General features: G+C 34.1%; 1 protein-coding gene and 1 non-coding gene across 4 annotated transcripts; one reads left to right on the top strand and one right to left on the bottom strand.

The window, feature by feature from the left end:
• Nucleotides 1-1,972: 1,972 nt before the first annotated feature.
• Nucleotides 1,973-2,045, bottom strand: TRNAA-AGC (transfer RNA alanine (anticodon AGC)). Its single transcript has one exon. It is a non-coding gene; the product is annotated as a tRNA-Ala (tRNA).
• Nucleotides 2,046-3,045: 1,000 nt separating this feature from the next.
• LOC141725047 (protein ZINC INDUCED FACILITATOR-LIKE 1-like) lies at nt 3,046-11,887 on the top strand. Of its 3 annotated transcripts, none has more exons than XM_074527424.1 (19): nt 3,046-3,085; nt 3,780-3,876; nt 3,962-4,162; nt 5,474-5,514; nt 6,139-6,199; nt 6,295-6,397; nt 6,490-6,592; nt 6,827-6,880; nt 7,009-7,071; nt 7,337-7,386; nt 7,469-7,544; nt 7,744-7,950; nt 8,901-8,988; nt 9,822-9,907; nt 10,004-10,111; nt 10,596-10,640; nt 10,734-10,822; nt 11,256-11,299; nt 11,676-11,887. In XM_074527424.1, the coding sequence occupies exons 3-19, from the start codon at nt 4,015-4,017 to the stop codon at nt 11,765-11,767; spliced, it is 1,458 nt and encodes a 485-aa protein (XP_074383525.1). In that variant the 5' UTR covers nt 3,046-3,085; nt 3,780-3,876; nt 3,962-4,014; the 3' UTR covers nt 11,768-11,887. The 3 variants fall into 3 exon arrangements, with proteins under 3 accessions (XP_074383525.1, XP_074383526.1, XP_074383524.1); XM_074527425.1 differs by having other exon boundaries at nt 3,068-3,085; nt 3,950-4,162; XM_074527423.1 differs by lacking the exon at nt 3,046-3,085 and having other exon boundaries at nt 3,566-3,876.
• The last annotated feature ends 4,672 nt before the right edge of the window (nt 11,888-16,559 follow it).

The raw sequence follows: 16,559 nt of genomic DNA, 5'->3' as shown, positions 1-16,559 counted from the left end.
GCAACTTCATTGGTTTTCTTGCTGATGAAAATACGTTCTTCTTTGTCAAATAGAACTTTAAAACCTTTATCTGCAAACTGGCTGACACTGAGAAGATTTACTTCAAGACCATCTACCAATGCTACATCATCAATGACAACATTTCCAGAAACAATCTTGCCATATGCCATAGTGAATCCTTTACTATTGTCTCCAAAGGTCATCAAAGGGACATCATTCTGCTCAAATTGTGATAGCAGGCCTTATCACATGTCATATACCTGGAGCATCCTCTGTCTATGATTCATATGACCTTCTTTATTTTTCCCTGCACACAATGAGTTTTAAGTGTGTTTAGCAACCCAAGCAGTATTGGGTACTTTCTTCTTGTTAACTGATTTAGCAGAAGTAGAGTTAGAAGTCTAAAAAAAATAGCAATTTGTGGCTGAAGATCCAATACTGACTTCTTTGAGATCTACTATCAGCTTGTGGCAATTTTTCATTACTTTTAAGTTACAGGGAATGCAGTCAAACTTATCACAAAATGAATAGGGATCATTTGCCTTGGCTTAATTATACTTGCAGGCTCCTTTAGCTGGCTTGATAACAACCTTTTTACAAAGGTGATTTAGGTGTAACACAGAGCCATACTTTTCAAATTTCTTCCTTGGAGCATCTGCAACATAAGCAAAATTGTTGCTTTTGTTTATCCCAATCTTCCCATTTCTATTTTTCTTCTTCTTTCTTGCATCTTAAAGACATTTTATCCGCTGCAAATCTACCTGACTACCACAATAACAAAAAACCATGATTTACATAAGGAGAAAGTAATATTGAGGTTTAGTGTTTGCTTCCTCATAATTACAACAAAGGTGTGTATGTATACTACAAAGGTCATACGGGGTGATATTATATATATATATAATATTTTGACTATCCTAATTTACAAAAATATAATACTACCATTTGCTCTGTTACTCGTTAGAGTCGTTAAAGAAATCAATCACTCTAAAATTGGAAAGTTCTTTTAAAGATCTTATATTACTATTATAACACTCCCCATACTCAAAACCCCGGGACGCTCATCTTTAGGTTATTAATTTATCTTTCGTGTTCACGATAAATTATGATAATATTGGGGTAACCGGGAGTCGAACCTGCTCATCAACATAAGTTTGTTTCGATATCATGTTAAGAAATCAGTCGTTATAAAATCTTAACGTATAAGAGAAAATCATTTCCGGGATATTAAATTGTAACTCTTAGAGACACTTTTTTAAAAAATGAAAAAAAAAATCGGTCACCATTCCATTAATTTAAAAATACAGCCAAGTTTTTTAAGATACTGTGTTAAATTTATCTTACATATTTGTAATTGTCTCTTTTTTTAACTTTTGCAAAAAAGTTTAAGATAATAGAATATTGATTCATTTACACCTTTTATTTGGTATCCTAATTTCCTTGTAAGTGAGGCATACGAGAAGCATGGGTACAAGTGCAACGGCGCCACCGAACTCCGGAACAACATCGTTTAAAGTTGTGTTAAAATAATTATAATAGTATGTTTTTGTAATTCTTTTTGAGAAAAATAAAATTTAAGTTTGAATAGTATATAGAATAAGTATAGAATTGCAGTGTATTTAGAAAAAAAATATTTTTTTTTATCATTGGAAAAATGGAAATCCAAGACACTAACACAATGGTTAGTGGTTACATTTCAGATAAGATGCGTACTTTCACACCACACGGGATAGGCGTGTGGTTTTATGGACCATAATTGATGGTCTTAGTCAAGTGTCCAGGGTCCCCATGCTTTGCATTTTGCACCTCATTTGGTCCCTTTCAAAAAATAATAATAATTTTTTTTTAATCATGTGATGTTTGGATGTTAGTAAAGGCTTGTGAGCTATAAGCACACTTACCACTATAGAAGTGACGGACTCGCAGAAAGGGACCTTACAGAAAAGTCATATCCGTCGCTACCTGAAAAATATGGAGATGCGGGGTATCGATCCCCGTACCTCTCGCATGCTAAGCGAGCGCTCTACCATCTGAGCTACATCCCCCGACATGTTAGACTTTTTCTGACTTGGAAAATCGTCCTTTTTTCTACAAGGACAACATGTTATTCATCCTCCTGTTTCTCTTAAAGCACTTGTAACTGTTTAACAGTTTGTGTTAGATTTCTCGAACAGAAAAAGTTTAAAGCTGTTATTTAGTTGAGAGGGGCGCAACTTGTTTAAGAAAATCACTTGCAATTGATGCTGTTTTTTGCATAGGCCCATTTACCATTGCCCTGTAGCAAAGCAAACCAGCAAAAAGAAGTTAAAAGCTGTCTATTTTTGTTCCTCCTTTTGTTAATTTTGCTAACACTGACATCCGATGACATGACAGCTCCTGAAAATGATAGCATTCGTGAGAGATGCAAAGATACGTGTTTGGAATTGGTTCTGATCAAACACAAATTATTCAGCCTTTTTTAGTCAGGAATCACGATCATGGCTGTTTGTCACTGCCGAATGTTTAACCAAACAAAGCTAATACGCAAGTAACCACGCACGTTAATTACAATCATGTTCGGTACTGTACAGTAGTATATCTTGGATCAGATCATAAAATAAAAATGCAGTACTGTATTTTGTTGATCAGAGCACACCACTTAGCATGCGAGAGTTGAAGTATTCAAATTAGGACTTTCTACTTGTCTGTATTGGGCCTCCTCTTTCTTCTATCTTTATTGTGTGGAGTGTTTATCAATCATTATTAATTTAAACGGTAGGTTTTAGACGAATCGGTTACTTGACAAATACATAGCTACGTTCTTATGTTTAAAGTTACGATTTGATGCATTTTTGGCTTAAAAAAGCATCAAAGCATGTACTCTTTGATCTTCAGGCATGAGGGACCCTATCAAAGGATCAAAGCTTTAAAGTTGTGGAGCTAAAATATTTAGTAAGAAAAATCTTTTAATTCTCCACTACCCTTTGAAAAGTTGTGGTGGCTCAATATTTTCTTTTATTGATTTATAAACATTAGTTGAGACTTTAGTATGTGTTAGCTCCTCGCCAGCCTCGGTTAGTTCTTCCTTAGTTCCGCCACTTACCAGGTACAAGTTTTTGGAATTTATTAACCTATTTTTTAAATGAAATAATGTGATGCACAAAATTTAAAATGTTCTTGTTCATGCATCTAGGTCAACAGATTATGAGCTCATATGATTATGATTGCCTTTTTTTTTACTACAATACATAATACATTATACAAATGATGCACATATTGTTTTGCTATTCTCATTTGTGAGAAGACAAACGTCATTTTTTTGTTTTTATTGTTATATTAGTATTTATCATTTGTGTTACTATATTCTTTTATCACACACTATTTTTTGTCGTGCACTAATCCGGAGTATTGACGGAAATAGCCTTCTGCTCTTGAAGTAGGGGCATGGTCTGTGTTTATGTTTGGTTTGGTTAGTTATTTGTTAGAACGCACACATCATTCTTTGAAGTATCACTTCCTATTTATCTTGACTCTTAACAGTACAAATTATGTTTTTCTTTCCAGCACATACGTTCTTTATGGTATTTTTTTTTCATTTGTCTGACTTGATCCTAAAAAGGTACAAGATGATTTTGTTTAAAACATTGAATTACATGCCGTATGAAATAGAGGGTTTTCTCAAATAGGCCTCTGTATTCTTTTAAATGCCAAACTTTATCAAGTTTGATTATGAGTGGTTGTTAGATATGGAGTTGTCCTATAAGAGAACTGACAAAAGCAAATTGGTTTCTTACATTCAGCACTATATAAACTCCAACAGGCATATATAATAATGCAAGCAAACTCAAGCTCGCTCTTGTTATTCCCTTCCCTTGAAACCTGAGGTTTCGTGTTCAAGTATGTGACTACAACCATGTATACTGTATTGTCTTATAGGGAGGATTTTGTGGCAAACTTGACATTATTTCAGTTATTTGGGCAGGTGGGAGAGGATTCTCACTTGAAGTTGTGAACTAGCCTTTGGTTGAAAACTAAATGGCCGGTGAAGATGTCAAAGAGACGCTGCTGGAGAAAGATTACTTTGAGGGCTGCCCTGGGTGTAAACTAGACAAGCAGAAGGTACTGCAGCGAGGTGTGCCATATAAGGAACTCTTCATAATATGGGTTGTGTTACTTGCTTCAGGTACGCCGATTAATGAACTTGCAATATTCCTCATTGTTCCTGTATGTTAAATTTCATCAAGCATGTTCAACAGATGGGATAAATTTCTTTATTTGCATGAACAATTATGTTTGGACTATACAGAAGCACTCTATTGTTAGCGTTAAAGTCAATTTGTCTTCCATATGATATTTTGGATAGTCTCGATTTATATCTGCTATAAATGATTCCTAATTTGAGGCTTTAAATATAACAGCAGTGAACTCAGTAAGAATTTTGAAGAACTGGTTGCATCCTTTTGGCCACAATAAAATTTAGCCCACTACAAAATAAGTCTTCAGTTTTGTTGTAAGAAATCCTACAATTCAAGCAAAGCATAACAAATCAAAAGTTTGTGAAATCTCTAACGTTATTCCAATTGTTCGAAGAAAGGATCTGACTCCTTTTTCTTTCTTTCTTTTTTTCCATAAAATATTCCACTCTTGGTTGATGGTTATACATGTTTAAAGTATTACACTTTTCTCAAGTTTAATGGTGATGGCATTAGATTGTTCTTCAGAAAAAACTTGATCACTGAAAGATCAATATAATAAAATTATAATTGATCACTGGCGAAAAAACTTTACACAAATGTCAGTTTGTGAATGGGAGAGTATATTGTACTCCCTCCGTCTTTTTTATTTCTTTACACTTTCTATTTTTGGCAGTCCCTTCCATTTTCTTACATTACTCTAAATAGAATTTTTTTAATATTATTAAACTCGGAAGACTTGCTTTAGAGCCACACAAGTATTTTAATATTGCTCATTTATGTCCTTGTTTCTTTAACTCAGCAACCTGACAATTACTTTACATTATTCTATCCACTGCCTTGGTCTATGTGCATAAACCGTTTGATAACTATTCAAATGGACAGAGGGAGTATTTGACAACAGAGGCATAACAACGATTATTGATTTACTGCTGATTTGAACATCTCAAAATGGACCGTAAGAGCTGAAACATGTTAAGATGATCACTTATGCTATTTCATTTGGATAACAACCCTGAAGCTAGATAAAAAAACTTGAGACTCTATGAACTTACCGCAAAGAATGTGGATGGATGACAGGCATTTGCTTTTGTGTACAGTAGTAATGCAAAAATTTGATGACAAACCTCTTAGAAGCTTCAGTTGTAGCTTATTTTTGGTTAGCTGGTAGTTATTTAGACACTATCCCAACAATTAACTGTGACACTCTTAATTAATTTACTGTTTTCTTAATCTGCTGAAAGGGAATGACATCTATTAGCATATTGTAGGGTTCTAATTCTTTTTATTGATTTTTGCAGCTCTGCCGATATCATCTCTTTTCCCATTCCTTTACTTTATGGTAAGTACATATTCCCAACCCTTTGTAGATTTGTACATATATCAGAATTGTACATTGTTATTTGGTGAAATTCTGGGACATGTTTTTAGGCTTTTCTAATTTTCATCTAGTGCTGCATTTCATGAATTCATACTATTACTATTTTCTCCTATTTATTTTATTTATTGTAAATTCTCTTTCTTAACAAAAATAAATCATTCATTAGAAAAAGTTGCTTGTTTATGACCAGCTAAATCTGAGGATCAAATTACCTCTAGTAGTCTTTGTTAATACCATCCAGTACATTCTAGATGGACGAAACATGTTCAACTCAAATATTAACTATTGTGAAATGCTACATGGTTAATAACTGATATCCAATTATACATGAACATATAATTTAATTCTAAGTTGATCGGACTCTTCATTTTACCTTCGAGTATCCGTGTCGGACACTCGACACTTGGACATGGACACTCGGACACTTATTTTAGGCCAAAAACATGTATATTTTTCAAAATGTTTCCAAGTCCGATCCTTGGACACGTGTCCATGTCGGACACTTCTAGCCGAGTCCGAGTAACATAGATTTAATTTGTTAAATGTTAATCCATAAACTCACCAGTTCCACACTATCAATTGTAGGTAAGGGACTTCAATATCGCAAAAGAAGAGGAGGATATAAGTTACTATGCAGGTTATGTAGGTGAGGCAGTCGTTATGAAGGTTAACAAATCGATTGCTGGTCCCTTATTCATAGCATGTCCACTTGACTTGAATTTATGCCTACTACTTTTTAAGGGTCATCATATATGCTTGGAAGGGTTCTCACGTCAGTCCTTTGGGGCTGGGTGGCTGATAGATATGGTCGCAAAGTTGTTATCATTTTTGGCACTTTCACAGTGTATGTTACTTCTTATTACCTTGCTCAAAGATTCTATTTTGGCTACTTTCAATGTGCTTGTCTTGTAAACCATTTTCTATAATCACTTACAGCGTTGTGCTCAACACTCTTTTCGGTCTTAGTATAAATTTTTGGATGGCCATTGCTACAAGGTTTCTTCTTGGAAGCTTAAATGGTGTACTTGGACCAATAAAGGTATCTGTAATATATCTGGCTCATTCCATAAATACACAATGAGGTTCACTGCTAATATTTCCGACTGATGTGTCATAATCTATGAATGATTATTAGAAGGCTCTTACTTAATAACTATTGGCTCAACACATGACATGTTTTGTCGAACATCTGTTTTTGTAAAGTGTTTGTGTACGCAGAAATTTTTATGAATTCGTTAGGGTCGTTCATTGTCATGTTTTTCCCCATGATCAGGCATATGCATCTGAGCTTGTCCGGGACGAATACCAGCCCTTAGCACTATCAACTGTAAGCTCCTTTAATTCACGGCATCACAACTTTTGAATACTATAGTGACATTATTATATGAGGATCAAAATGTTGCTCTTATTTTCATTAGAATGATCTCTATTTTTCTTCTTTTTTTCTTGTAACAGGTTAGTACAGCATGGGGTACAGGATTGATAATAGGCCCAGCTTTGGGAGGTTTCTTAGCCCAGGTTCTTTTAAACTTTTTACTGCAATTAGTAGAAAATAAAGTTTCCTTAATGTAATTTAGATTCAAGGTCATTAATTTATTTTTGAAGATCTACTCTACTACCAAAAGTTTGGAATTTTTAAGTGAAGTAATACTTCACATAATATGATATCCTCAGTTTTCAATTTTATCACTTCTTCTTTATCTCCATATTTTGCCTTTTAACCATTTCTTTTTAATTATGATCGTATTTTGACTCATGGTACTCTTTTTCTTTTAAAATAAAGCCTGCGGACAAGTTTCCAGCTATATTTTCTCAAAAATCGATATTTGGGAGGTAATTCTTATTAAATTAAATAATTTGATTACAGTTTCATTTTTGAAGTGCAGACATTTCATAACTTGAAAACTTTATGCAGGTTCCCGTACCTCTTGCCCTGCCTTGTTATTTCACTTTTGGGCCTAGTCATCGCTATTGCCTGCTTTTGGCTTCCGGTATGCTTTTAGTACACCATTCATGTGCTGTCATAAGTTTAATTTGATGGAGCATCTTAGAAAATTTTCTACCTATATTGCTAAATTTCTCTCTGTGTCATGACTTACTAATGGTCATGGTCCTCTCTAACGAGGTCAATAAGTAAGCAAGTAAAAGTTTTAAAATATATACGTTCGGTAATTTATGTTAAACTTTCAGGAGACACTGCACATGCCAGAGTTACACAAGGTACCATGTCATGACTCTTTGGAGGAGTTAGAATGTGCGCATGGATCTGATGAAACGGAGGATACAGATGGAAAAAGAAAAACAGATTCTACTGGAAGCCTATTTACGAATTGGCCATTGATGTCATCAATCTTGGCCTATTGTGTTTTTTCACTTCATGATATGGCTTACACAGAGGTAAGCTACAGATGTTTTTGAATACAGTTTCGACTCAGCAGTAATAGTTGTGTTCTGGATACAATTTGGAGTAAGCAGTGGCAGTTGTGTTAGTCTATTACTTTGTTTTAGCTAGAGAAAATCTAAAGAAATAATTTGTAGGATCAAAAAATTAATGATCAGGAGTGAGAAGTTTCAGAAAATTTGGAGGTATGGTACTAGTGTATCTGGTTTGCAGAAAGTGGGGGTTTGATTGGGGAGTTAGTATTGTTGGATTCTTGAAGACAAGGGGTATCTGAAGAATGAGAAAGTGGAGAGAAGAATAATGCCAGAAATTATTATGAATTCGATATTCGACTCTTATGATGTGAACGGCATCTTGTTGAATGTTACATATTTGATCGAGGATAATTTATGAACCTAATATTCCATGCTTAATTCTTGTCCTCTGCTTTGTACCGAGCTATGAATTAGAACAAATTTTCTAGTGTCTAATAGTGGAGAAGAAGTTTGCAGCATTTTTGAGAATAAGACAAATAGCAAAGGTTGCCGCAAAGATGTTTAGAAATTTGGAATAATGAAGTCAAGTCATATAAGTGTCTATTTGATCTCAGTAATTAAGTTAAGACAAATGATTGTAGCCGTTCATAGACCAGGAAACATTCATATCTAATATAATTATCCAGCAAGTTCATTCAAGTATCAAGGAGCGTTGGATAGTTCTAAAACAAACTCTCAAATTCATAGATAGGTAGGACCAAGAAGTTGCAAACTATCAATTCATTTTCAACATGTTATCCCGTGACATGATCCATATGTCTGGACCAGAACACATGTAAAATACTTGAGATTATAGTTTCTACAATTCTGCTCTGAAATTGAATTTAGAATGAGATATGCTCCTCCTCTGTGAGTATCCTTTGAACTATGATTTGACTCGTTCTGTTAATTTAACTTATCCATATGTGCAGATATTCTCATTATGGGCAGTGAGCCCTAGGAAGTTAGGGGGCTTAAATTATTCAACTGATGGTGTTGGCGAAATTCTAGCAATTACAGGTACAGAGGTTTATTATGTTACTCTTGACAATATTTGCGCTCAGAGTCTCTGCTTTACTTTACACATAGTATTAAACATAATTTGCGTATGATATATATAAAGTTCAAAGTTATTTATACCTACTTATTCTGCTTGCTTTTTATCATGGTGAACTTTGACACACTCTATTTCTGAGAACTGGAACCTCAAATTTTATTTGCTTTTATAATATCACCTTATGAACCGCTCCCCTCAGCATAATTATAGTTTTGTCCTCGTAACAATGTTAAAAACAACTAATGAAGAAAAATGAAAAGCCTGTCACTCTTTTTAATAAAAGTTGGTATAATTGGTGGTTTAACTATGAACACTTGAATTTATGCTGCAGACTCTTACCTTTTTTCTTTTTTGAGGGTTAAAAAATATCTAATAGGTTAAATGTAAATTTCAGTAAAACTTACATATGAACTGAACATGAGTTAATTTGAAACTCATACAATAAATTAGGAAATTGTACCTAATTTCAAGTTTACCTTTAATCTTTTAATTCGGCATACCTTCTTTTGTGATCCCTTATCAGCCGATGTTCAATTTCTGAGAACTGAGAGTCTGATATTTCATATTGTACCTAGTTTTGCAACTAAAACTTCTAAGATTATCCCATCCCTTCCTCCCAAGAAAACAAAGTATGTTACATAGCATATAATCACTAGCTACATCTCAAAAAACTGATCGTCCGGGTTCATTTTACTAAAGGGAAAAGTAAGATTTTAATTTTGTCAAATTGTTTCCCTCTTCCCGCAATTGCTTAACATGTGGACCATGGATTTCAAATGAGATTTTCTATCTTCAGGTATTGGACTTTTAGTCTTTCAGCTTTTCTTGTTTCCACCTCTGGAGAGGAGATTTGGTTTCCTCAGGCTAGCCCGTGTCTCAGGAGTAAGAATTTGGGCGTCTTGAATTCACCTTTTTTTTTTAATTTCAAATCCATAAACATCTAAATATTAATATGGTGCACAACTTACTTTTCTACAGTTTGCTTGCATTCCTCTTTTGACAAGTTATTCCTATATAGCCTTGCTATCAGGGGTCGCCCTTGCATTGTTGATAACATGTGCTTCCGTGCTGAAGAATGTACTATCTGTAAGTTCATTTACCACACAAGTAACAAGCTGCTTTCGACATATGTATTATCTATCTCAAAGATAGTTGCTTGTGTACATTTTAAGGTGTTCCCCAATGGATCTTTCAATTTTTTTTGAACATTTCTCATTGTATGTGAGTGCGGTAGCCAAACCCACAGGGTCATACCCTTATCGACACTGTCGTTTTCCTTATACCCCGTCTTTGGGGAAAATATCTATCCCGTGATACATCGTGCATCCAAATGTAGGTCCCAAAACACCCAAGTGATTATGAGAGTTCTCTTAAATGAACAATGTTTATTTACAAAAATGGAAGCATATTAATTTGCCAGCAGATGATGGATGCAAATTCATGAATTTATTGAGAATGAAAATAGAATTTATATAGTTTTGTCAAATTAATTTTACAATTCGGTCCAATGAGCAGTTCTGTGAAGTTCTTTGCTCATATCTTGAATTCTAATAATTATGACATCATGCAGCTATGCATCGTCACTGGCATGTTCATACTGCAAAACAGGGCTGTGGTAATCTCTGTTTGATATTTCCTTCTTAAAAATTTTGTCATTCCATGTCATGTATAATCGTATTGCATAAAAATTCTTGCGTGAAAACAACAGGATCAACACCAAAGAGGTGCTGCTAATGGCCTTGCCATGACTGCTATGTCACTTTTCAAAGCAATCGGTCCAGCAGGTGGAGGGGCAGTGTAAGTTCCTCTCTCAATATCTTTAAATCTAACTTTTTTTCTCAATTTTGAACTCATGAATGCACAAGAAAATTCATTCATACCGCTGTTCAAGACTGCTTGCCCACTTTCCAAATAGAGTCTATTTATTGCAGTTGTGTAGGCCGTTATTTTGACAACTTGGGTTGTTGCATTATGAATCCAAAACAATACTTAAAGTCAAATCCAAACTCATATCCAGAATAAGCTCAAGTGCAAATTAATTGGATCATCCACAAATCGCAAATGCACCTCTAGTTCCCAGAAAATATGATTTTATTGTGTACATATGAGATTAGAAATAAGACTTATATCATATTCATAGTGTCTACGAGTTGGTACTAACATGTACAATATGTAATCTGCATCGGAGTAACATTTTCCGGTCATCTAACCTACTTTTCTCCTCCTGCAGACTTTCATGGGCACAAGTCCGCCAAGATGCCCCCTTCCTTCCTGGTATGTTTTGTGTTATTATGTAAATAAAATCTTCTAGTTATGAAATTACCCTGTATATTTCTTTCGATGTGAAGGACTTGCATTTTCATTCAAATATCTTGTTTGTTCGTTCCATGCGATCATGAGTATATCTGCATCTTACTCAACTCTTTGAATAATCTTTTTTTGAAATTACGTCCATAATACACCCGTATACTTAATTTCATTTGCAAGACCAAGTTCATTCTTTAACACCTTTAATTTTTCAGTAGTTTCTTGACCATAAAATAAAGTCATCATATTCTTGCTGAAGTTGTTCTTACGATTACTTTGTGTGGTTGTATGTTTTTGTACAATCTACTAATAAGGTTAACATCAGTGTTTTATTGCATTGTAGGTACTCAGATAGTATTCTTTATCTTGAATGTAATTGAAGCAATGGGGATTGTATTGCTGTTTAAACCATTTCTAGTTTTACGAGAACCTTGAAAATTATCAACTACATTAATCTTTGGATCAGTAGTAGCAGTTCTGTTGTGTTTTCAAGTTCATGCGATGTAAACATCTTTTTGTGACTGTCTCTGAATTAGACACGGTTTAATTTGACAAGCCCAGTGTGTGTTACAACTTAGATGCAATCCACTCATAACTCACAGGGTACACCTTTTCTAAATGTCTTTGTTCTTGAACAAGTCAATTATAAACTTTACAAACTCACGGAAAACGTGTAATCAGTATCTTGTGAATTGGTTTAAGCAACCCATCTACGTGATGCAGGGGTTAGACAAAGACTGGACAAGTTTGGTGCTATGTGCAGTTTTAAATTTAGGAATACAATAGGACACTAGAAAATTTGACATGTACTTCTTTCTACCAGAAGATATTGACCCAAAATCAATTACTTAGAAATTAATTTCCATGGCGATCTAGTATCTATGAACCAATTAAAATCGATGAAAGCTACTTAAGTCTTGATTGACAATCTACCTCGGCGGGGTGGATTTAATTGGAATTTTGAAAAATTTTGAAGAATTTTGAAAATGGGAGGGTATTCAATTTGGATTTTATATAATTCATTAGAATCTTAATGTATTTATTTTGGATTTTAAAAACTCTTTTAAAATCTTTAGATATTCAATCAGGATTTCAAAAAATAGTTTAAAATCTTGTGGCGTTCAATGAAGATTTAAAACAATTCATTAAAATTTTATGGTATTTAATAAGTCATGGACTTTTTTGAATTTAATAAAATGATAGATTTCATTGGATTTACTAGTGTATTTTACATGTTTTGATTCTTCCCAAATTTCAATGAACACTAATTCTTCCCAAATTTCAATGAACACAATCTTTCGTTGTTCCCAAATTATAATATCATATAATTATATCATTTATTAATTAATTTTATAATATCCTGAAATTTATATATAATTTTCAAAGATCAATTTATCTATGACATCTTATTATTTTATTTATAATCAAATTCTTATATTTGTGCTCGATTCTCTTCAATTTGAGTAAATCTTCGTGCTAACATTATTTTCTCAACTAAAAAATAAAATGGAAATGAAATATGATCATACAATTTTAAATAGATTAAAAATATATATATAATTGTTCGGTTAGCTTCACTATTACCCTCATAAAAAATTTAAGTGCTAATATTGAATCATGCATCACATAATTTTAATGTAAAATATGATGAGATGGCCGATCTTTGGACACGGAGTATGATAAACTTGAATCAAATATATCAAGGCAACAATAACAAATGACCAAAGTAAATAAAAAAGACGATGAAGGATAATATAACGTGTGAGAAACATATGGATAATGACTGATGAGTTAAACTTGTTACTTGAATCTTGCTATTTATTTTGAATTAGAATATTGTTATTAGTTGATATATAAAAGTGTAAAATAAAAGAAATATTAGCAAATCAATCCACTAAAATTCATGAGATTTTATTCAATTCATCAAAATCAGTCCATCGAAATCTGCTTATAATTAAAATTATCATATCCAAATATTTGTGGAATTTAAAAAAATCCATAAATTTACAAAATCTATTAAAATCTCAACGAATACACCCCTAAGTCTATAAGTCTTGCTTGTTTGCAAGTTTTATATCTTGTCATGTAACAAGGTATTTGGTTATTAAAGTATACTTGTCTTTACCCTGAGATTAGTGAAGGAAAGTTTATGACATAAATGTCAACAATTCTCGAAGAAATGTATGCAAATCTGGTATTGGAAGATGACGACAGGGAAGGAGTGGTTATTGAGAATGCAGAGGTCACTAAAAACAAAATCTTTTCTTTTGATTGGGCGGTTTTTAACAGAAAAGAATACAAATTTCAAGGCTATGCAGAATGTGATAACAGTTTTGTGAAGACCAAAAGAAGATATGGAAATACATGATTTAGGTGGACATCGGTATTCTTTTATTTTTTATCATATTCTTGATCTGCAGAAGGTAATTGGTGGAGGACCCTGGGCGCAAAGCCGATTATTATTTCATGAATTGAGGGCGCATGAAAACTCACATCATGTGTCTTTAAATGAAATGGAGATATGGTTGCAAATATATGATCTGTCTAATGGGCTCGTATATGATAAAATTTTGCAGAGCATTGGTAATTTTGTTAGCACATTTGTCAAATCTAATTCCTCAAATTTTAAATGGGTTACGGAATCCGTATTTGAGGGTTAGAGTCAAGATGAATGTAGATAAACCCTTGAAACATCGGATGAAGATCAAACATGAAGGAGGGGAGTGAAATTAGATAAATTTCAAGTATGTGCGCCTTGGTATGTTTTGGTTTGTATGTGGTGTATTGGGGCATTCCGATCAAGATTGTGTAATCGTCTATGCACACCTGGATAAAGTTATTGATCGAGATTATGGTGCATGGTTGAAGCTCTAGCTAAAGGTGCAAAATAACAAAATTTTGGAGCTAAATGGCTAAAAAATGGTAAGGAAGGAAGTAGCTCGTGGACTGCTAATGAAAAGGAAAAAAGCTCGGCTGCCACCGTACAAGGCGAAGATAGGGTGGAGGAGCGTTTCATGGAAATTGATGGAAGAATGTGCGAAAATCAAGAAGATGATGGGGGGTTCGGGTTACTCAGCGTGAAAGTGGGAAGAAAGATACAGTCCCGTAAATTCAAACAGATTTGATGGGAGAGAAAGAATTTGAAAATGATATAGTTGTTGTGGATATGAAACGGAAAAGAGTTGATAACGTGGAGGAATTAGTGGCTACTGGACATGAGAGTATGTTGAGCACAATAAATAATATTGGGCCAAAAAACTTGTTAGAGGCAGGTCTTATGGAGCAGGTCCACCTAGAAAAATGAGTCTCTTAGCCTGGAATTGTCGTGGGCTGGGTAACATGTGTACAATTTGATTTTTGAAAGAAATTGCCCAACAAGTTAAACCTAATATTATTTTCTTATCTGAGACACTAGTTAAAAAATAAAATATAGAGAGTTTGTAAAGGATTACACTTCGCGGGCTGTTGGGCGATAGATGCTCAAGGGCATAGTGGTGGCTTGGCACTGTTTTGAAAAAAATGAGGGAGGGTGCTTGGTAATGGGAGGGGGAAATCATTATATTGACTTTGAAGTAGAAAATGAGTGGGCGCGTAGATGGAGGTACACTGATTTTTATGGCTATCCGGAGAGAGTGAGAAGGTGGGAGTCGTGGGATTTACTTCAATTTTTTGCTGCTAAATCGACACTACCACGGTGTCTTATTGGTGATTTTAATGATTTATTTTTTGCTGATGAAAGGAGAGGAAGAGAGCACCCTTAGAACTTGCTTGTAGGCTTTGGAGAAGCGGTAAATGATTGTAGATTAATGGACTTGGGTTATATTAGTGAGAAATATACTTGGGAGAAATCTTGAGGTAAATATAATTGGGTTCAAGAAAGATTGGATCGTGTTTTAGCTACTCAGGAGTGGCGTAATTTATTTCTTTCTGCGGAGGTGAAGGTATTGAAAGTTGATATATCAGACCATCTTCTTTTTATTTTTACAATTAAATAAAAAAGTGTATGAGATAAAAGGGAAGAGGTTTCGTTTTGAGAATATTTGGTTGCGAGAAAAGGAATTTCGTGAGATTATTGAGAATAGTTGGGAGGATACAGTAGCGTGTAATTTAATGGATAAAATTAAGTTTTGTTATTTTCGGTTGCAGGAGTGGGGAGGGGGGCTCAGTAACGAGTATAAGCATAAACTAGAACTTTGTCGGGGTACGTTGCGCAGACTTCGATCAAGAAGAGATATAGTTGGTATACAGATGTATAATGATGTACAGTGGGAGTATATAAATTTATGGGAGATGCGGGAAACATATTGGAAACAACGGGCCAATCAATTTTGGCTACGGGAGAGAGATTGAAATACACGGTTTTTTCACAAGCATACTTCATCTAGAAAGAGGTTTAATGATGTACATCGAATAAAAGATAAAGATGGCATATGGAAGGAGAATATGGAGGAGATTCAGGAGGTTATAGAAAAATACTTCTCGAAGTTATTTACTGTTTCATCTATGGGTTAAAAAGGTGACGACTGAGAAGAATGCTGGGTTTATTTAAGAAATTACGGCAGAAGAAGTTCGAGTGGCTGTGTTCTGTATGCACCCAGAGAAAAGTCCAGGGCCAGATGGTTTGAATCCGACTTTTTTCCAGGTGTTTTGGAATATGGTGGAGGAAGATGTTGTTGGTTTTTGTCAAAGGTTTTTAGCGATCAGGTGAGCTGTCAAGCCAGGTTAATTATACTTTAGTGCGATTAATTCCTAAAACAAAAGTGCCTCAAGACATGACACAATTATGACCTATTTTCTTATGTAATTTGTTGGTTAGAATATTGTCAAAGGTTATGTCTAACATGTTGAAATCATGTATGAAGTCAGTAATATCGGATTCTCAAAATTCTGGTTTATCTCCTTTTGAGAAATTATATGATGAAGTGCCTAATTATGCTTCGTTGCGTGTCTTTGGTTGTACCTGTTTTATTCTTAAACCTCAGATTGAGCGTAGTAAATTATCTGTTAAGTCTGCTTTATGTGTGTTTTTGGGCTACAGTGTTACCCAGAAAAGATACCGTTGTTTTGACCCAGTTAGTGTAAAATTATATGTTTCTCGGCATGTTTACTTTTTGGAGCATAATCCGTTTTTCTCTATTCCTGCTAGTTCGCATCATATAACACATGAAGAGCTTATTCGTATTGATCAGTTTGACACGAACATTGATGATGCTTCAACCATAAATTT

The sequence above is a fragment of the Apium graveolens genome, chromosome 5 (genome assembly GCF_009905375.1).
Source record: "Apium graveolens cultivar Ventura chromosome 5, ASM990537v1, whole genome shotgun sequence".
Taxonomy (NCBI): domain Eukaryota; kingdom Viridiplantae; phylum Streptophyta; class Magnoliopsida; order Apiales; family Apiaceae; genus Apium; species Apium graveolens.
Note: the sequence above shows the minus strand (reverse complement) of the source record. Positions and strands in the feature narration are given on the sequence as shown.

Coding starts and splice junctions, on each gene's coding strand:
- LOC141725047 (XM_074527424.1), top strand. CDS start 4,015: ATGGCCGGTGAAGATGTCAAAGAGACGCTGCTGGAGAAAGATTACTTT. Junction 6,881..7,008: donor AGCCCTTAGCACTATCAACT/GTAAGCTCCTTT, acceptor TTCTTGTAACAG/GTTAGTACAGCATGGGGTAC. Junction 7,951..8,900: donor ATGATATGGCTTACACAGAG/GTAAGCTACAGA, acceptor CCATATGTGCAG/ATATTCTCATTATGGGCAGT.